The 19,304-nt window shown below is 47.9% G+C and overlaps 9 protein-coding genes across 9 annotated transcripts; 6 read left to right on the forward strand and 3 right to left on the reverse strand.

Moving 5' to 3' along the window:
- Positions 1-609: 609 nt before the first annotated feature.
- BDV27DRAFT_121780 (uncharacterized protein) lies at positions 610-1,561 on the forward strand. Its single transcript, XM_032065453.1, has one exon. It carries the CDS (start codon positions 654-656, stop codon positions 1,377-1,379), a length of 726 nt encoding a protein of 241 aa, XP_031931944.1. The 5' UTR covers positions 610-653; the 3' UTR covers positions 1,380-1,561.
- On the reverse strand, positions 1,561-3,317 carry BDV27DRAFT_167084 (Alpha/Beta hydrolase protein; the record flags this gene model as incomplete). The annotated part of the gene is made up of 4 exons (XM_032074369.1): positions 1,561-1,807; positions 1,923-2,464; positions 2,520-2,739; positions 2,872-3,317. The coding sequence occupies 4 exons, from the start codon at positions 3,315-3,317 to the stop codon at positions 1,561-1,563; spliced, it is 1,455 nt and encodes a 484-aa protein (XP_031931945.1).
- Positions 3,318-4,127: 810 nt separating this feature from the next.
- BDV27DRAFT_121782 (uncharacterized protein) lies at positions 4,128-5,219 on the forward strand. The gene is made up of 2 exons (XM_032065454.1): positions 4,128-4,186; positions 4,244-5,219. Exons 1-2 carry the CDS (start codon positions 4,146-4,148, stop codon positions 5,031-5,033), a joined length of 831 nt encoding a protein of 276 aa, XP_031931946.1. The 5' UTR covers positions 4,128-4,145; the 3' UTR covers positions 5,034-5,219.
- A 677-nt stretch (positions 5,220-5,896) lies between these two features.
- Positions 5,897-7,017, reverse strand: BDV27DRAFT_121783 (uncharacterized protein). The gene is made up of 2 exons (XM_032065455.1): positions 6,882-7,017; positions 5,897-6,831 (listed from the first exon to the last, which is right to left on the reverse strand). The coding sequence occupies exons 1-2, from the start codon at positions 6,894-6,896 to the stop codon at positions 6,568-6,570; spliced, it is 279 nt and encodes a 92-aa protein (XP_031931947.1). The 5' UTR covers positions 6,897-7,017; the 3' UTR covers positions 5,897-6,567.
- A 1,006-nt stretch (positions 7,018-8,023) lies between these two features.
- On the forward strand, positions 8,024-9,784 carry BDV27DRAFT_141721 (histidine phosphatase family protein; the record flags this gene model as incomplete). The annotated part of the gene is made up of 3 exons (XM_032069863.1): positions 8,024-8,153; positions 8,210-8,363; positions 8,431-9,784. The coding sequence occupies 3 exons, from the start codon at positions 8,024-8,026 to the stop codon at positions 9,782-9,784; spliced, it is 1,638 nt and encodes a 545-aa protein (XP_031931948.1).
- Positions 9,785-9,966: 182 nt separating this feature from the next.
- Positions 9,967-11,260, forward strand: BDV27DRAFT_167089 (SDR family NAD(P)-dependent oxidoreductase; the record flags this gene model as incomplete). The annotated part of the gene is made up of 1 exon (XM_032074370.1): positions 9,967-11,260. Exon 1 carries the CDS (start codon positions 10,346-10,348, stop codon positions 11,258-11,260), a length of 915 nt encoding a protein of 304 aa, XP_031931949.1. The 5' UTR covers positions 9,967-10,345.
- Positions 11,261-11,292: 32 nt separating this feature from the next.
- BDV27DRAFT_30555 (Zn(II)2Cys6 transcription factor) lies at positions 11,293-13,024 on the forward strand. The gene is made up of 3 exons (XM_032076279.1): positions 11,293-11,629; positions 11,687-12,034; positions 12,099-13,024. Exons 1-3 carry the CDS (start codon positions 11,477-11,479, stop codon positions 12,966-12,968), a joined length of 1,371 nt encoding a protein of 456 aa, XP_031931950.1. The 5' UTR covers positions 11,293-11,476; the 3' UTR covers positions 12,969-13,024.
- A 132-nt stretch (positions 13,025-13,156) lies between these two features.
- On the reverse strand, positions 13,157-14,082 carry BDV27DRAFT_167091 (RTA1 domain-containing protein; the record flags this gene model as incomplete). The annotated part of the gene is made up of 2 exons (XM_032074371.1): positions 13,157-13,333; positions 13,414-14,082. The coding sequence occupies 2 exons, from the start codon at positions 14,080-14,082 to the stop codon at positions 13,157-13,159; spliced, it is 846 nt and encodes a 281-aa protein (XP_031931951.1).
- Positions 14,083-15,882: 1,800 nt separating this feature from the next.
- On the forward strand, positions 15,883-18,172 carry BDV27DRAFT_153694 (uncharacterized protein; the record flags this gene model as incomplete). The annotated part of the gene is made up of 4 exons (XM_032071846.1): positions 15,883-16,248; positions 16,308-16,471; positions 16,533-17,324; positions 17,389-18,172. The coding sequence occupies 4 exons, from the start codon at positions 15,883-15,885 to the stop codon at positions 18,170-18,172; spliced, it is 2,106 nt and encodes a 701-aa protein (XP_031931952.1).
- Between the last annotated feature and the right edge of the window lie 1,132 nt (positions 18,173-19,304).

Below are 19,304 nucleotides of genomic sequence, written 5' to 3' on the forward strand. Positions count from 1 at the left end.
TCTTGATCTCCCACTGTAGCTTCTGAGCCTACGCTTTCTCATATTACCCAGTATACCCTTTCCATACCCAGTCCTCGAAACCACACCTAACATTCTCCCCACTAACATCATCCCACCTCCGATAAGACGAGCATAGAACCCGACGCTGCGTACTCGTATCGGAAAACTGGCCAATTTCCGTTCGGAACCGTATTTAATTGAGGAACTCAAGTAGGTCAATATACCCATAAGTTGCCCGAATTGCTCCCGTAGTAGAACAAATATATATTCGAGGGCGCTTTGAGTTTTGAGTGATCGGTCATGGTTGAGGTTTGATTATTGTGAGGATTGAGTATTAAGTATATGATCTGGTTCTCTTTTGATGATTAAAACAATATCTTGGAGTTCATATCCTTGTTTCAGAAATTTTATGTACTAGTGATAATTTATCCCAATACCACTCGACCAAAACAATCATATGGCGTCACGGTCGTGCCCATATCAGCTGTAGATTAGATCTGATAAAGCAACCCTGAAAGACCCACCAACTAGTAACTCTAACCGATTTAAATCTCCGCCCCGCCGTCCCGCCAAACCACCTCCACCATTTAATCTCAATGTCAATCTGATCTCCAACACCACCACCACAAAAACCCAAACATGCCAATCATACAATGACCCAACCGCCACCCCCGACAAACCTGCCAAACCCAACGACCCCAAAAATGCGCTCCCAACTATCCCCCACCCTCCTAACAACCCTCTTCACCTCCCTCACCCGTCCCACCACAAAATGGACCCTCCACCGCACCCTCAAAAGCGACAACCCCCTCGACATAAACGGCGACCTCCACGGCACAGCAACCTTCACGCCCCTCCCCACCTCTAAACCAAATACAAACCCAAGCACCAATGCACAAAACCCACCATCACCAACAAAGGACCTCCTCTACCACGAAGAAGGCGAAATGCCCGCCCCACCAGGTCTCCGCGCGAACCTCGGCGTCGGGGTAGGCCTGCGCTTCACGAAGAAATATATCTGGCGGTTAAGCGAGGCAGGGACTATCAGTGTTTGGTTTGCGAAGGTGGGGGGCGGCGAGGATGAGCCGGATTATTTATTCCATGAGTTTGAGTTCCGTGAGGAGGGTCAGAGTCAGGGTGAGGGTGATAAGGAGGGGGAGACGTTTGTGGATGCGCCGATGCCTCCGTTGGTGGATGGGGAGGATACGGTGGTTTTTAGGGCGAGGGGGAATCATCTGTGTATTAATGATATGTATCGCACTGCTTATGCTTTTCGGGTGAGGGGAGAGGATGGGGAGGTGGTTAGTTGGGCTAGTCGGCATGTTGTGAAGGGGCCGAAGAAGGATCAGGATATTGTTAATTTTTATCGGGTGGGTTGAGGGGATGTTTGGGATAGAGGGTAGATTTGTGGGCGGCCTCTGCGGTTGCGGGTTGAGGGTAGGGTTCATGTGGATACTAGACTGCCGCATGTAAATAATATACGTTGTGATAAGAGTAGTAGGGACTCGAAGTATTGGTATGCTTTGTTTTCATTTCTAATTGCTAACTTTTTACAGACTATCATGCCCCGTTGCTCTTCTCCATAACGGTCTTCAAGATAATCTCACAGTTAGGCTTCTTGGCCCAAGGGTCAACGCTCTGTTCAATTCCATCAAGTGTGACATTGACCATCTTGGCACCTGGGGCATACAAAGTCCAGACATCTGTCCTATTATCCTGCTTTAGATTTCCTGTAGTAAACTTTAGGACCTCGGACTGAAATTGCCTGGCAAGAGAAACGTTCTCCACAGGCAATCCAACTCCCTCTCTATAGAAATAGTCTATAACCGTCAGTATGCTTGCCACATAAGGTAATCAGATAATAGAAGAACATACAGGTCAAATCCAATCCATGAGTAGCCGGCGGCACCGAAAACAAATACCGTTGAGTTCTGTTCCCATAAGCCTTTGCAACAGCTCTCGCATTGCAGGCGAAAACCACGTCGGTTGTCCAAGTGTTCGCAACCAGTTGTAGCTGCGAATCTGGGTAGGGATACATGTCCCGGATGTGCTGAACGGTAGAATTACTTGCTCCCGGTACCAGGCGTCGGACCAATGTGGCAAAGTCTTTGTACGTGCTGACTTCTGAAGTCATCCCAAATCCTTCTGCTGCCATGTTTCCAGACATTACCGCTTGAACATTCTTGTGGTAATGGCCTTGTTGGAGCATGACGGGGACTGCATCAAGAAGGTATTTCCCGTCGGGGAACGGCCCGATACCAATCCCAGGACCAAAGGTGCCTCCTCCCGAGCCGCCAGGGAGATCTAGAACTTTTTTATTCGTGGCGGCCAAGGCGGATGGTGTTGCATTCCTAAGACAGGCGAGCGACGAGCAGTTCGCAGCTTGGAGTGCTCGGTCATAGACCTCCTGGCGACGCTCTGTTACGTTCCTTCTCGGCATGAGAGCAGGGGATGACAGAAATGCCTTTTCCAGTCAGTGAAAAGTATCTATCTTCGCAACATGGAGAAAGAAAGCCTACCTTCTGGAAAGGAAGTGTACCGTTCCCACCATTCCCTACGAGCATCATGGCAATCATAGCAGCTCCCGCGCTCTGTCCCCCGACAGTGATATTGTCAGGATCACCACCGAACCGAGAGACATACTTCTTCGTCCACTCCAACGCAGCAATACCATCATGCAGCCCCACATTGGCATCCATATCTTCATGCGCAGAGGATACCCACCCGTACAACCCCATCCTGTAAACACGATCAGCCACGCTCACATAAGTAAGCACCGGAAGGGAAACAAACCGATAATTACTCGCCACAAAGATAAACCGATTCTCCCCTCCTTTAATCAAATCCATCAGACCAAAACCATCCCCGAACAAATCCTTACTTCCAAATGCGAACGCACTCCCGTGCAGCCAGTGTAGAACCGGCACATTGTCCCCCTCACGCACACCCTCCGGCACCCACACATTCAGAAAAAGACAATCCTCCTGCCCCCAGGTGGTGCCGTTGATTCCCGGAAAAGGAGCCTGCGAATTCACACTGCTGACACAATCACTTGTTGCGAGTCGATCTCGACCATCCTGGGTGCCGTCTTCGTGGGGCGGTGGAGTGACTGGTTTACGGAAGCGGTGAGCTCCGGTGGGTGGCTGCGCAAAGCGGATGTTGTTGTAGAGACCGATTTTGGTGCCGGATTTGGTGGTGTTGATGAAGGTTGGGGTATGAGTTGCATAGCCTAAGTCTATCTGGGGGAAGGTTTGGGCGGTGATGGTAGGGAGAAGGCAGGATATTGTGCTTAGAAATAGAAGTATATCTGAATACATTGTAGACTTATACGTATGTTTGGTGTTGGTTCTTCTGGAGGTGTGTATTGATGGAGTACTGGAATGTCCATAGTATTAAATTGGATTCGCCTGTTTTATACCTAAGTTCTCCATGGAAACTTCCCGATAAGGTTGGTTTCGTACTCGCTAGACTTGAACCGAGTGGATCCCCTCGTATAAAGGCGCATACTAGGTTCGGTTGATCGACATCAGTTCATGCTTATTCGACAAGCTGACATTAGCTTTGAGAATAAATGTGAAGTTCGTATCGGGGCCACATGTCCATGGTTTGCATTGTAGTTCAACAACTTCTGAACCAAATAAAAGGTATCCTTATCAATCGAGCGGGGCACCATGACACCTACGTACCTCGTATTATGGAACACATGCTCATCCCATATACGCTCAGCTAGCCTGAAATATCCAATAAATTCTGGGCATACGCAATGGTACTGAAGAATTCGACAATGTTGACGAGTAACCTTGCTGCAATGACCATGTTCGTTCCTTATTCTATTAAGGGTACGTGAAGTGCTAAGTAGCTGCCGGTTTAGTAACTACAGCTTTACCCTCTCCCTCCGATTCTTCTTACTTATCTTCTTTTCGTTTTTTTGGTTCTGCTTTCGCGTAGAAATCCCAGCCCATAGTACTCAACCTAGTGAACAAGAGGTGTAGCCAATCCCTGGAAAGATGACATCTTCCCCTCATTTTCCCAAGAAGCGGGGCAACCACTTCAGTGGATATATAAAGTAAAAGTAAGGCAAGGACCCCTTTCAGGCCATTTACCCTCTTGTAAACCGTCCAACTAACTGTAAAAGAAATATTGAAATGCCCCGAGTGGCTATTGTCACCGGTTCAGCGCGTGGGATGTAAGTAACACCCTCCCAGTATCTGTTCTAGTAGATTTATTGTTGAACATATCCCAGTGGAAAGGCGATTGCCCTCCGTCTTGCAAGAGATGGCTATTCAGTTTGCATTAACGATATCCCCGGTGCAAAGGATGAAATCGCCGCAGTCGTTGATGAAATCAATGCCACGAGCACCCAAGAAGTGAAATCTTCTTCTCGTCCCCGGGCGATCGGTATAGCCGCTGATGTGACCTCATCATCCGCGGTGGAAGAGATGGTCCGAGAGACAGTGGAAAAGCTGGGTCCCTTGACCCTGATGGTTGCGAACGCGGGCATCGCTCAAATCAAACAACTTCTCAACGTCACTGAAGCTGATATCGACGCGGTATTCTCGGTGAACTTCAAGGGTGTCTTCAACTGCTACACCCACGCGGCCCGCCAGATGATCGCACAGGGCGATCCACAATCTGCTGCTGGGGTCGGAGTGTACAAGATCGTAGGGGCCTCGTCTATCGTCGGATTCAGAGCGTTTGGGGCGCTAGGGATTTATTCGGCCAGTAAGTGGGCGGTTCGGGGATTGACGCAGGCGATGGCGACGGAGATGGCACCACACAAGATTACAGTCAATGCATATGCGCCAGGGGTGGTAGGAACGGCCATGTGGGATAAAATTGACGAGGAGTTGGGCGCGATTGAAGGCCGAGCGAAGGGGGAAACGCAAGAGGTTTATTCGAATAAGGCGGCTCTGGGGCGAACGAGTGAGCCGGAGGATGTGGCTGGGTTGGTTGGAGGGTTCCTGGCGAGCCAGGACTCAGATTTTGTGACAGGGCAGACGATGGTGGTTGATGGTGGCATAGTTTTTTCCTAGATCCCTTTTGTATTGTTATGACTTGTCAAAGTGACAGCTTATTATCGCTTCTGAAAATCAACACTTTTCTGTGTCCTACGGGGCTCAAACCCCAAGCAGTTATTATCTTGCAGGCAATCAGCGCACCATACTGGGAGGGCAAATAGATACAATCATTAAAACAATATTACAACAGCTGATGTATGCATGATAAGCCAATAAACCAGAGCAACCAACCTTTATACGTCCTTTCCAAACTCCGACCTCGTGATAATGGCTTTTCAGTATGAAAAGCTTGATGCAAAACAAAAACATATTCGACTGCTCACCACCCTCCCTCATGAAAACCGAAATGACCCCGTGAAATGTTCTCTCAAGAGTGTATCACTCGGCATAAAACCAAAGTTCGAGGCTCTTTCGTATGTATTGGGGAGCAGCACTTGCAAAATTCAACCGTTCGATTTATGGATCCTGTCTTCCTCCCCCTCTCCCACCAAATAATTGTGACAGACTACAAGACCTATGCCTGAGGGGGCATAAACGCGATATCTATTAATTAGTCAGATCATAGAATATAGGTATAATGTTATAGATATTTAAAAATTCAACATACAGTAGACCTAATATAATATATAATTTTTACAAATATATTATTTACTAAGACTGTTAATATACCACTCTTGAAGTATGATGGCTGATAGAAGATTGTGTAAGACGTATCCAGGGTCATATATCCCACAAGGGCAATAGATCACATAAATCTGAATCTGTCATTCAGATTGCTCTGGGCTGCACATATATAGCTTCCCGTCGTTACAGAAGTCATTTCTGCGAGTGGCTCAAGCTTCAACCGCTCGAAAAGTATCTTGTGCTAAATGCCATATCAAACATAAGGATTTGTATCATATTGTGCATATATAAGGGCCCTTTACGACTCGATATCATAATTATCAAAATTTTCTCAGGAATGATCCCAGTCACTTCGGACACAGTTTAACCTTAAATTCCTGTCAAGTGATCAGAAGTTGGCCGTTTCCTCCACGTTTAGATCTAGCATACGCCGCATGTGACAAAGTCAACAATTTGACTACTCGAAATGTTGCATTAGATCCGAACTTCTTTCACCCACCTCTTGTGCTTTCCTCCATTTTCTATATTATACTGCCGGTCGATGAATTGTTTGATGAAGTTTTATTTGGCCGTCTTCAGGTTGACCTCTTCGCGCTGGTTTGCTCTTGGTAATCCTTGTCATCCGAATTGCCTCTCTCTTAACCCTGTCGCGGGGTGATTGGGGCCGCAAAACACCGAAAGAAAACCGACAGCAATGGGTGAGAACGGTGTTGAAATACCGCTAACAGTATGAATCCATCCCCTATCATCGAGTGTCTCGCGATTCTCCCTGCGGACGTCAAACTCCATAAAATGCGACCACAGAAAGAAATCCATGACCTGTCACAAGTCGACCATAAGCCTGTAACGTATCACAGCTCTCCCAAATCCCCGCCCAGCACCTCCTGGGGATTTCAAAACATCGGGAAGGACATGTTCACAGGAGCTAGAACCTCCACTGGCTCATCAAAATAGTAAGAACCACATATGGCGTCACCGCTATCACCAGGACGACACAGAACAAGCAAAAGATTTGGCGCTTGACGTTGCGTGACCACCAACGCTGGGTGCCGTCGGGGCGGATAGTATTGCGTGGATCAAATTCTAACCCTCGGGGCTCGGTTGACTCAAAGGTGGCTTCCTCATCGTAAGGGGTATCTGAGTAGGAGGAAGGTTGCGTTTCTGAATATGGTGGGGGAGGGGGAAGGTCCTGGGTTGCGTTAGAGCGAATTATGTGGGATGGGGTGGGGGCGGGTTTACTTTTAGTTGGATCATGGTGGTCGATCGGTTCTTGGGGGGCAGAGGTTCCGAGGAAAAGGTTCTAGGGGTTGGTGCCGAAGGGAGGAAGGTGATTATATACTCTGGGGTGGATATTTTAAGATTTGTTTGACTATGCAGGGGTTGTGTTCGTATTACGGCAGAGTCAGCCTCACAGCGGCGATTGGGGCTGTGGTGTTTCGCGTCAGGGCACCGAAAATGTAACATAACCAGGTAGAATCATGATGGAACCCGTTGGTATTGTGGGAGATCTTAGATAATACTAAAGTACTAAGTCATCTTGCAGTATGTGCTAGGTAAGCTCTCTTGTGATACTATGCAGGAAATAGCTCCATGGAGACTTCATATAAGGTATAGTTCAGAATAAGAATGTCAAGATTATCAGAGATGTATTATCATTGCGAATAATCGTAGAACCTAAAATTAGTATCACTAAGCAGAGATCGCAACTTCCGGCATCCGAGCAGTGAAAGAACATTGACAAGCAAGACCCACCCTTTGGGGGGACGGGAACTTCCGTCACTCCAAGCTTTACTCCGGAGTAAGCCTTATGGCCATTGGCCTCAGGATAAAGAAAGACCCGACACGTCCGTACATTCCGGGGTACACAGCACGTGCTCAAGTTACAACCCCTTTTAATAAAACAAAAAAAGACGCTAAGCACTGTCGGCAATTCTATACACGCTAAGTTGACTAGAGAGTCCAGAAAACTTCACCAAATCATCCACCCACGTGGGCAACTTGAGCCAACACGATCGGTCTACAGCAATATGGCATTAATCGCGTATAGCGATACGAGCACGGGAAATGGCCGTCCTTCACATATCATAGTGGACATCATGGCTTTTCGGACAACAACAACAATGGCCACCCACGTGCCTATTCACCCAGAAGCGACTGGTGATCCAGGCCCTAGTGAAGATTTAGATCAAATAAAGCAGCGATTATATGTGTTTGCTCAATAATAACCCTTCGGAACTACCGACATCTATGTCTAGCAACGACTCTAACGTGGCGTCTATAAAGCCAGCTTGCCTTGACATGTTTGGGAATGGTTCACAATTGCGCCGACTATCGTTTCCTTGGGGTTTGGTCGAGTGAACGCATCCTCCCGACGTTTCACCATGAAGGACATGCTTTTGGCACTCCCGCTGATTACCGTCTCTTGGGTGGGTGTTACGGCGGCTAGTTCAGATAGAGCCACTGGCACAACACAACCGAATTGGTTCCAGACATCCCCTGAGAGTTACCAAGGTGGGTTATGGACTCAGGCAATGGTTCTTATAGAGCCTTCGGTTAAGTAATCCCAGGTCCAACTGCCACCGGCTCTGCACCTTTCCTCGCCGAAACGAACCCAGCATTCTCCAGCCATGGGACTTATATTGCCAATGACCCTTTGGTGACAGACCAACCTATCTCGGGAGCGCAAGGGCGCAATATATTCCACCATGCAGGCAATTTAAGGTAGGTAATTGAAAAGGAAATGTCGCCTAGTGATACAAAAACATCAAAATCTCACGGTGCAATATAGTCCATATTTCTCCTCGGAAGATGGCTTCGGGGTCGACGAATATCCCCTTCCTGCTGGGGCAAACATCACCCAAATGCATATGATTCATCGACACGGTTCTCGTTACCCTTCTTCGTCAGAGGGGTTTCCGTCCTGGGCTGAGGGGATCAAGAACTCTACGACTGCCGGTAACCGCTTCAAGGGCGCTCTATCATTCCTCAATGACTGGAGCTATGGTCTTGGGGCTGAGATCCTTGTTCCGAAGGGTCGCCAGGAGCTGTTTGATAGCGGTGTCCTTAATTACTACAACTATGGGCATCTTTACAATGAGAGCCTTGGTCATAAGCTAGTGGCACGCACCACAACGCAGGATCGCATGCTGAAATCTGCAGAGAACTTCCTTGCTGGTTTCTTCGGCCTGGATTGGACTGACAAGGCCAACCTACTAGCAATAATTGAAAATGTGGGGTTCAATAACTCTCTTGTTGGAACATATTCCTGCACCAATGCTATGACCGTCATGGCCAACACATCAATCTATGAACCAATGAACCAATGGATCAATGTATATCTCAAGAACCGTACTACGGTGCTGAAAGAGCTTTCCGGGTCCTATAACTGGACCGCTACTGATTCACATAATGCTCAGGCTCTCTGCGTATACGAGACCATTAGTTTTGGCTACAGTCAATTCTGCGAGCTCTTTACATATAATGAATTTGAGCAGTTCAGCTATGCGTATGATCTCATGTTTACCGCCATGGTTGGGTTTCAGAATCCAGCCGGACGTGCCCAAGGAATCGCGTGGGTAGAGGAATTCCTTGCCCGAGTGGACGGCCATGTCCTGCAGACAACCGGCACAAATGCCAACATGACTCTGGCTACGAACCCAGTTACGTTTCCGGTGGATCAAAACCTCTACCTTGACTTCACACATGATGCCGATATCTTCGCGACTCTCACAGCATTCGGCTTCAGACAATTTGCTCAGTTTTTGCCTCCCACAGGACCTCCGAAAAACCAGCAATTTTCTACTAGCAAAGTTGTTCCCTTCGGTGGCCGCACAAACATTGAGATTATACGGGCGCCTCATAAGGTATCAACGGAGCGATCCCGAAATGAAACCCGGAGTGTCTACGCGAAAGACACGAAAGACACATATTATGTTCATTTCCTTCAAAATCAGCGAACACTCCCTCTTCATGCCAGCTTTCCTGAGTGTGAATATCGCGACGATGGATGGTGTGAGCTTGACACGTTCATGAAGGTACAAAGAAAAAGCTTGGAGCGGTCCCAGTTCGAGTATGCGTGCTTCGGAAATTGGAGTACTCCACCCTATGGGGATGTTACAGACGGGGTGCCTCCGCGGTCCTGACGGTGTCTTCCATTGACCTTTCATGTTGTATACTGTATTATAAAGACTATAAGAGATGACCGCGGGTTAGAGTTGAAAAAGACCACGCAGATAGAAATAAGATGAGACAACTATACGATCGAAGTGTCGGGCTGATATACTCCGTCTCGGTAGAACAAGAATCATATCACGTCTGACTCATGGGTGATTCACGCATGTCAAACAGATATCGGAAAGTGTTTATTTAGTACAACATTTGGTGCCATATGAAGAGACATCATGTCATCCGCCTGGTTGGCCAATGGCCGTACCCTGATAATGGGTAGGACTCCTAGCCAGCCCATCATAGACGGTTGCCTCAGGCAACGATCACCCCGCCTGCAAGGTGGACTGCCTCGCTTCTTGAGGCATTAGCCCTTTGCCGTACATTCATCTTTGGCAAGCACAGCACAGCCTCGGAGGCAACAATTGGCCCATCCTTTAATTAATCAATCACAATCTTACCACAAGCCTGATCCTTTCATAATACGGTCCGACCCCACCTGGCAGGCTTCAGTCTTCGCGTGCTACAACAAGTCAACAATGTCTAGCAAAGCTGAGCTTTCCGGAGGCAACTTTACGTCCACACATCATTCTACGACCTACGACTACATTTCGCCACTTAAGCTAGATTTAAGCGGTAAACATGTTCTGATCACTGGCGCCGCTTGGGGAGACGGCGTAGGATATGCCACAGCTACGGCTTTTGCGCGTGCAGGAGCGTCTGCGATAGCCGTAGCTGACCTACATGGCGTGTCCAGCGATCTAGTCGTGCAACTAAAGTCGGCTGCAGTACAAGCCGGTCGTCCTGAGCCTATGGTTTTAAGCTGCATGGTTGATATCACAAGGCGAGATAGTGTTCAAGCAATGCATAGCACAGTGTCGCAGGGGTTTTGTGGGCGTTTGGATATTGTCGTGAACAACGCAGCCCATATGGAACCATACGAGCCATTCCTTGATTCAGACCCGGATGTGTACTGGCGAACATATGAAGTTAACGTTCATGGACTATTCAACATGGCGCGCGCATTTCTCCCCATGCAACTGTCAAGCCGTTCTAACACTAATAATAGTTCATACATAATGATCAATGTAGCCTCTTCAGGCGCATTAAACGCTCGGTCTGGGAGCGGGAGTTACCGAAGTTCAAAGCTTGCGATCTTAAGGTGGACTGAGACCTTACAGTTGGAATATGGCGAAAAAGGACTTTTAACATTTTGTGTGAATCCAGGCGCGATTAAGACAAAGATTAGTGAGGGCGTATTGCCGGGCATGGTGCGGGATGGATTTCCTGACTCCCCAGATATAGCTGGCGATACAATTGCATGGTTGGCTGCCGAGCGCAGGGAGTGGCTAAGGGGAAGATACGTGAGCTGTCCATGGGATATGGAGGAGCTCATGAAGAACAAGGACGAAATCGTGGAGAAAGACAAGCTTAAGATGAGAATGGTCTTTTAAGCCACTGATGCTTATATTATTAATATTTTTTCGCCAACGGTTGAGATCTCCTAGGGTATAATAATTATAGCAGAGGCAGCTGATTGGTTGTCGCCTCGTATTGGGCCGAAAACTGGTTGCCTACCATTATCAGTATTGACATCTTCACAATTCACGACGACATGGAAATTGGACTTGACACAGCTTGAAAACGCAAGACATTCAATCAACACAAGGATGGAGCATACATTTCAGTTGGCACGTTTCCAGGCGAGCGTTCCGTCGCACCACTCATCCATTCCTAGAATCCAGATAGAGCCACACCGCATTAAACGACCCCATACGAAATCGCGCCATGGCTGCTTCAACTGCAAGGCCCGAAGAGTCAAAGTATATAAATCCTGTGTCAATGTATTCTGAAGACTGTGGGACTGATGTATCTACAAGTGTCAAGAAACGCAGCCTCACCCCTGTGCCAACTGCATCGGCCGGAACATGCTGTGTATATACCCTTCAAAAGACCAATCACTGCGTCGTCGACATGCCAGTCCACTTGGTGGCCGCTATAGACGACAGCTGCCAAGGAGCCATGCCTCTTCATCAAGCTACGCTACAACACCATCATCTTCAACAGAGTCAGCAGTGGCATTGAGCTCACACCAGTCTGTAGTGCCTCACACCTTCACTGCGGACGACTTACGGTTCTTTCATCATTTCTTGATAGTTGCATATCCGCATCTCCCATTTGGAAGTGAGCACCTATGGAAGACGAGTCTTCCGGCTTCTGCGCACGAGGTTAGCTTTCCTACCCAGTGGACTGCCTTTGTAGAATAGAGCGAAACTAATCCGACAACAATAGTGCCCACATCTAATGCACGCAATCCTATGTCTAGGAGCCACGCATCTCTCCTTAGTCACCCCAGATGGAAGTAGATATACAACTCTAGCTGTCATCCACCGAGGCCAGGCGCTGAGAACGCTAGGCAACGAGCTAGTCAAAGGAGATCAATGCGGCAAAACCGAGCTGGATCTCATGCTCGCAACAGTATACGCGCTCACATTCCAGGCCAACTACATGGCTGACGGATTATTTGATTTCGCCATCATGGTCCGAGGCTGCGGTATCATAACACGGCGGATCCTGAACAAATACAAAGGAAGCGATATGTTCACATTGCTCACATCAGATGTTATCATTACCGATATCGTGCCGCAACTTCCTCACACGCCATATGCTGATACCGAGGATCTGAACAGATCCATCGAGACATTGGAAAACATCGAACCATTGTTAGTGAGTAATGGTCACCGCAATGCCTACCGAGCTTTATTGGATACGTATCACGCATTGAAATCTTCGGCGCGCGACGGCTTTGTTGCTTTTACGGGATTCTATGATGACTGGGGGAGAATGAGTAATCGGGAGTTCATGGAGTTTCTGGATCCGGGGAATTATGTCTCGCGTCTTTTGTTTTTGCATTATGTGGTGGTGTCGATTATGTTGCGGCCGGTGTTTCGGGTTCTGAGGAAACCGAGATTGTTGGTCTGTCTGAAGGATGAGCTGCCGCTTTTGCAGAGGGGTGTTTATATTTATGAGTGCTTGCCTTGTGAGGTACGTGGGTTGGTAGAGTGGCAGTTTCGCTTTATTACCTTGGATCGGACTTCGATTGAAGATCCAGGCTTGAGCTCCTCTGTGATGGAGGACACATCTGAATTGAATTCGGTATAGATTGCAAGATAGTTATACTAGATTGACACAACGTTCACTATCAAAACGAATATAGGTCAACGTCAAACAAAAGAAACCCACTAAACAGAAAAAATGAAAGGCTCTAAGATATCAAAAACGAACAGCACGCAATCTAACAGCATCGTCACCATCTACATCACCATCTAAACCTAAAAAAAAAAAAGAAACTACTTCGACCTCGCACCAAGTCCAACCGGAAGCCACCTAGCCGGATGATACCAACCCAGAACCATCATTGCAATCAACATCGGCACGGCCTCAAGGACATACAACGGCCATTCATGAGTCCAGGTATAGGTATCCATACCCATACAGAACTCAATAACCCGATAGATCAACCGAATCTGACACACAACGATACCGTTAGTACCCTTCCCAGAACCAAGAAAAAGTATAGGAAAATAAGAAAAAGCAATATACTAACCGTAATAAATCCCCCAGCCACATAAATTCCATTCAAAACCGACCTCACCCCAGACTCAACCTCCCCAGCAGCCGAAGACCTCCGATCAAACCAAACCACGACCACAAGAAAAAAACCAAAAGTAACAAGCTGTAACACCAACCCGGCAATAAGCACCCCAACACCAATATCCTTCTCCTTCCCTACCCAATCATTCGAAGAAGCAATCCCGCTCCCAGCCGCCTGCGTCAGAAAACTAACGACATCCGACGTAACAAACACCCGGGGGATCCAAGACGGCGAGAACCTCCCGAACAGCAGCACTGGCTTCTTCGTCTCGGTGTTGGGGCTAGGAGCAGCACAACTGCCGGCGGACCGGATCAATCGCCCGATCAGGATGTAGAGGCTTGCGCAGACGAGGACGGGGGCTATCACGATCAAAGTTGCGGAGGTGGCGTAGAGGCCGATATTGTCTTGTTGTTTTACGCTGGCGGCTCGGATGGCGTAGGCGGCGACTTCTGTTGCGGCGCCGATGGCGATGGGGATGAAGTAGCTTACTTTGTGGTAGTGGCCTGTGTAGGGAGCGATGAGGGATAGGTAGGTGTGGTAAGTTAAGGGGAGGGTGTAGAGGATTGTGAAGAGGATTGAGGCGGCTAGGGATGGGTTGTAGAAGTAGATTGAGGTGCCCATTTTTTTTTTTGGGATAGAAAAGATATAGTAAATGTAGTTCAAGGTTTCCTCTCTTGAAGTCCAAGTATATTCTGATAATTTTACTCTCGTAACTTATGGAGTCCTTTATATACCAATTCTTCATAGTATACAAGACATTCATACATCTAAACCAATTCACCCAACCCACCAATAGAGACATCGGAACAAGACTCCCAAGCTTCATGATAGGTGGACCTCGTATTCGCACCTCGCATTTTCCTTGCTCTAAGCCTTGCTAAACTCAACCAACCATTCTAATAGGTCCATTGGATCGTTGCCTGAAGCTACGCATCTGTTAGTTATACCAGCCAAGGACCTACCGATAAATAAGCTCTCGGTGCGAACGGGCGTGGAACGAATCCGGGTCTTGGCGAGATTACTGTATTGAGTAAAGTGGGACTGCTTACAAAGTGACGTTTCCACTTGTATGAAAAGGTTGACACGTTGAAAGGTTGTAAGTATTACATACGTAGACCACATGACCATGTCTGGGCTCACTAAGGTAACCTCATATCTCCACTCCTACACTCCCACATATTCATCACAAGAAGCAACCCTGAATTACAGAGTATCATGGTGGAGAGCACTGGGGATTCAGCACCAGGTGCTGTATCTACTTACCAGAATTCCCTTAGAACCAGCTCTGCAGGAGTACATATATGTACTTGCATGTACCGTGTTGTTGATTGTAACAGCCACCTCTGGTATCCACATTGACCATCTCTACTTCTTGCGACCCGAAGGATCGGTCTGAGCGGCTTTGCGTACCACTCCTTTCACCAACTGAATTGCCCTCTCCGCCAGTCCCGCGGATTGTGGTGATGAGAGATCGGGGCATTGACGTACCTCGTATCATGACGATGCAACATCTCTCCGGCCACATTGGTTATAAAATGACTCCCATTGTTTGTGTACAGCTCCTCGGGGCCGTCCGAGAATTGGTTGCAATCTACCCTTCGAACATCCGCATGGGTGGTATATGCAGTACCGCCGGTATGAAGAAAGTCCCTTACCTGCGATTCTCTCGAAATATTAGAGTTGAATCTCAAAGAACAGCAACTTTTATCAGGAAATGAAGAGCTTAATTGCTTGCTGAAGATCTAAAGAACTAAGACTAGAGGACCACTTATGCCATGTAGAACACGAGGCTATCTAGGAGAAACAAATCAATTAAATAGCCCGCTGAGGACCGACAAGATCGACGAAACAACACAAGACTTGTAACAGTAGGCAACAAAAGCGTCCTTGAGTATATACGCCACCAGAAAATAGATTGTATCAAGCCAAATAGTAATACAATATAACTAAGTGAAGTTTAATCTGGATTTTAACCCCAACTTTAGATCGTGAACCTGAGCCTTTTCGAGGTTCATCTCATCTCAATGATATCCCTACATTGCTAGCCATTTGGGGGCCAAATGCAAAGGTTCGTGGCATGTATTTGTCTTACTCTTCACTTAGGCTATGGATTCAATTGACCCCACTTATGGGATTGAGAAGGCGCTATTGTAAGATGTTGTATTGTCTGATCAGAACTCATTGACATATAGCCAGTAGGGCTCATGGGGGTGAAAAGCCTCGCTGGGATAGTAGTACACAGTACAGTACCCAACGGACGATCGGCATTGTGATGATCTTTTATTGGCCATTACTGACCTTTACTATATCTGACCCAAGCACAGCCTCACCAAGGGATTAAATATGTTAGGCCTCCACTGCGTTTCCCAGACCATTGCACATCATCTCTCATGTATCCGGGCCGCTTTCCCAAGCAACACCATGGAGCTGGACGATGAATCCCACAAAATGATCGATCTACTCGAAAGTATAAAACCGTCTGATCAAAGCGACAACGAAAGCGAGTCGCAATTCCCCGTAAAAGTCCACAGATCCTTTCGAACGCGAATAACCGAGTGGTATTCTGGATGGAGATTCACTCTTGCATTGGCCTCATTTGCGAGCATCATCGTTCTGGCATTCAATCTCGGTTTTGTCATATGGGCTGCTGCGCACCATAAAGTCAAGGAAAACCGGGGCGCTCTGCATGACGGGAATTGTGAGAAGGTGCAACATATGAGTACGGGCTTGCATTTCGCCATCAATATCCTCAGTACGAGCCTATTGGGTGCAAGCAACTACTGCATGGTCTGTGGAGGCCCTATCGCTTCTCCATGCACGGCTTGGTTTGCTGAGTATCTCTATAGCAATGTTTATCCGCACCGACCAGGAAAGATATAGACCGTGCCCATGGTAAGGGCAGATGGCTCGACATAGGTGTGCCCAGTATCCGAAATCTGCGACAGGGATCCCGAAAACGCGCTATTTTGTGGTTGTGCTTGGTTCTGTCGTCTCTGCCACTCCATCTAGTGTAAGGCTGCCCCCGGTGACTGGTCTTTTCAATTCTCAAAGGTACTAATCCACATCCCCAGGTACAACTCGACCATATTCGCCATTACCTCGGCCAATTCCTACTGGGTATTTACTGCACCAGAGGGTTTTGTAAAACAGGATATGCAGAATATCACTTCTGACAATGGAGACACTACCAATGACGCCTTGAGCCGCCTGCGTGCCGAAGCGCAGAATGGAACCCTTCAGCGCCTCGATATCTCTCAGTGTGTTAATGCATATGCAACAGACTTCCAGACCACCTATGGGAGCTTGATACTTGTGACAAACGATACTGATCAACCAGATCAGTACCAGTCAGTCGCACAGCAAACCACCTTTTTGCCGGAAGAGAACCTCCGAACTTCCGCTTCAGACCCGTATAAGTGGATCTGCTCAGCCCAAGCAGAGGCAAAAGATCATACTTGTAGTCAGCTTCTTTCAGATGTAAAGGACCAAGCTTCCAAGAACGATTGGTACGTGGACCGTTACCGAGTCGCATACTGTCTTGCGGAGCGGCCACCACAACGTTGCAAGCTAGAATACAGCCTCCCATTAGCGATCACCGTGATCGTCTTCAACTTGGTTAAGGCCATCATAATTGGATACACCGCTGCAAGTGCCACGAAAAAGCCTATCCTGACGACAGGAGATGCGGTCGTTTCTTTCATGCTGAAACCCGACGAGTTTACACGGGGTCAATGCCTCCTCACCAGAGAATCCGTGAAGACGCGCCGCTGCCGACCGAGCTACAAATCATCCATGTTCAATAGCACGCCAAAGCGATGGCACGCAGCTGTCTCAGGCAGGCGTTACCTCCTTGGACTCGTCTCGTAGGTGCTTCCCTTATTACCCTTCTGCATCTCTCCCTAGTATGTACTGACCCGAAGGATCCAGATATGCCGTCGCCATCGTCATCTGCACCGGCCTTCTTATATTCGGAGTTCTGAGTATGAGGGACAAATCGAACACCTGGACGATGGGTCTTGGTGCGATCAACGCTCAGACCCTAATCACAGGGACCAGATGGGTGACATCGCTCATTTCCAACGTGCTCGTCGCCAACACGCCCCAACTACTCTTCTCCATCATCTACTTCACCTTCAACGCCATCTTCACCGCCATGACCCTTGCCGCGGAATGGAGCCGATACGCCAACCACCGCAAGGGTCTGCGTGTCTCCGGTCCCCCCGAAGTCGCTCAACGCAGCAGCTACTTCCTCTCCCTCCCCTACCGCTTCGCCGTCCCCGCGTTGACCTTTTCCGCCCTTCTCCACTGGCTCCTCTCGCAGAGCCTGTTCGTGGTTGGGATTGAATCGTACACCGGCAACCTACAACGGGACCCCGCGCGGGATTTTATTACATGCGGATACTCTCCCCCGGCTATCTTGAGTGCGATTCTTGTGGGGGTGGTGATGGTGGCCTGGCTGGTCGGGTTCAGTTTCAGGCGATTGGAGTCCGGGATGCCCGTTGCGGGAAGTTGTAGTCTAGCTATTGCAGCGGCTTGTCATCCCACATTGAGTATTCAAGGGGATAAGTATGTGGAGGAGGAAGGGAAGTTGGGAGCGGAGCAGATGAGGTTGCAGTGGGGGGTTACCTATGTCGATGCGGACGGGGAGGGACATTGTAGCTTCTCGAGTGAGAAGGTGGGAGTACCGGAAGATGGGAAAATCTACCGGTGATGTTACGAAACATGACGATGATGATGATGATGATGAATTAATGTATTTATATGATGTTATGAAGTAGACATGCACTAATTGAGTCTTTGTTCTCGTATTGTTGCGCCTCGACTCATACATTCTTTGCTTGGAGAACAAAAGATCTGAAACATATTCCTAACGGCCATGAAACCCATTGTTTTTGGGTTCAACTGCTGCTATGCCAAGTTATAGTACGATTTACAACTACTATTGTCGAGGGCCAAAGAATACGTATGCTGTCCAAGTCCATTGACTTGTAGATTAGCAAGAATATTATCCCGAGTCAAGAAGTGCAAAATTATAATAAAATTGAGTTTTCATTATAGAGCTTTCGGCTGTGTTCGGCATTTATTCGGGTTAATTACGCCATTTTTGTTTACCCTATTTTCTTAAGAAATATATATTTCGCACGGGTACCCTACCTAGATTAGTAATAAGAATACGTAGTAAAAAAAAGGTTAAATTCGGCCATTGTAAAACCTAGAAGATTAAGAGGTAACACTGAGACGCAATAGTACAATTTAATATTGCCCGGATAAAAAGTGCACCGATAGTCACCGTTGTAACTCCAGCGGCAGATGAAACTCGCACGAGAGCCGGCGAACCAGTGTCAAGCTTGGAGCCCGGTGACACATTCCCCCCCCCAGCGATATCCCTTGCGTGACGGATCAAGAGGTTTATCGAAGATCAGGAACCATGTGAGGACGATCCGTGGATCCCAAGAGGGTTAAGGTTACTCGACAGGCACGAGCCAAAAATAAAAATCCAAGACAACCTGATAATAGATATACTTAGTATACACTACCCATGCACCTGTTCAGAATTGAAGGCGCTAGGCCTAGTGTTGGTGTGTCTCAAAGATTCAGTATAATTTCCGCACTACCCCCGCTTCTTGATTGATTTCATTTGCCCGGTGTTTTCTGATGGGGGTCGGTGCTTTTTGGTCTTTTGCTAATTTCCCTCGGCTAAGCGTGTGGAGCCACGGGATTATTGGGAGATAGTTGCATGGGATGGGTCATTGTGACATGGCCAACGGCGACGCATCCGGCAGCGCCACGACGCAAGCGGTTGGTTGTAACCCAAGAACTTGGCGGAGAGTCTGAACATTCCT

Source organism: Aspergillus caelatus, assembly GCF_009193585.1.
Source record: "Aspergillus caelatus strain CBS 763.97 unplaced genomic scaffold BDV27scaffold_18, whole genome shotgun sequence".
In the NCBI taxonomy this organism is placed as follows: Eukaryota; Fungi; Ascomycota; class Eurotiomycetes; order Eurotiales; family Aspergillaceae; genus Aspergillus; species Aspergillus caelatus.

Excerpts from the sequence above, each read along its gene's own strand:
- BDV27DRAFT_121780 (XM_032065453.1), top strand. The coding sequence starts at position 654 with ATGACCCAACCGCCACCCCCGACAAACCTGCCAAACCCAACGACCCCA.
- BDV27DRAFT_121782 (XM_032065454.1), top strand. The coding sequence starts at position 4,146 with ATGCCCCGAGTGGCTATTGTCACCGGTTCAGCGCGTGGGAT. Across the intron at positions 4,187-4,243 it reads ACCGGTTCAGCGCGTGGGAT|TGGAAAGGCGATTGCCCTCC; the intron begins GTAAGTAACACC and ends AACATATCCCAG.
- BDV27DRAFT_30555 (XM_032076279.1), top strand. The coding sequence starts at position 11,477 with ATGGAGCATACATTTCAGTTGGCACGTTTCCAGGCGAGCGTTCCGTCG. Across the intron at positions 11,630-11,686 it reads GCAAGGCCCGAAGAGTCAAA|TGTCAAGAAACGCAGCCTCA; the intron begins GTATATAAATCC and ends TGTATCTACAAG. Across the intron at positions 12,035-12,098 it reads TTCCGGCTTCTGCGCACGAG|TGCCCACATCTAATGCACGC; the intron begins GTTAGCTTTCCT and ends CGACAACAATAG.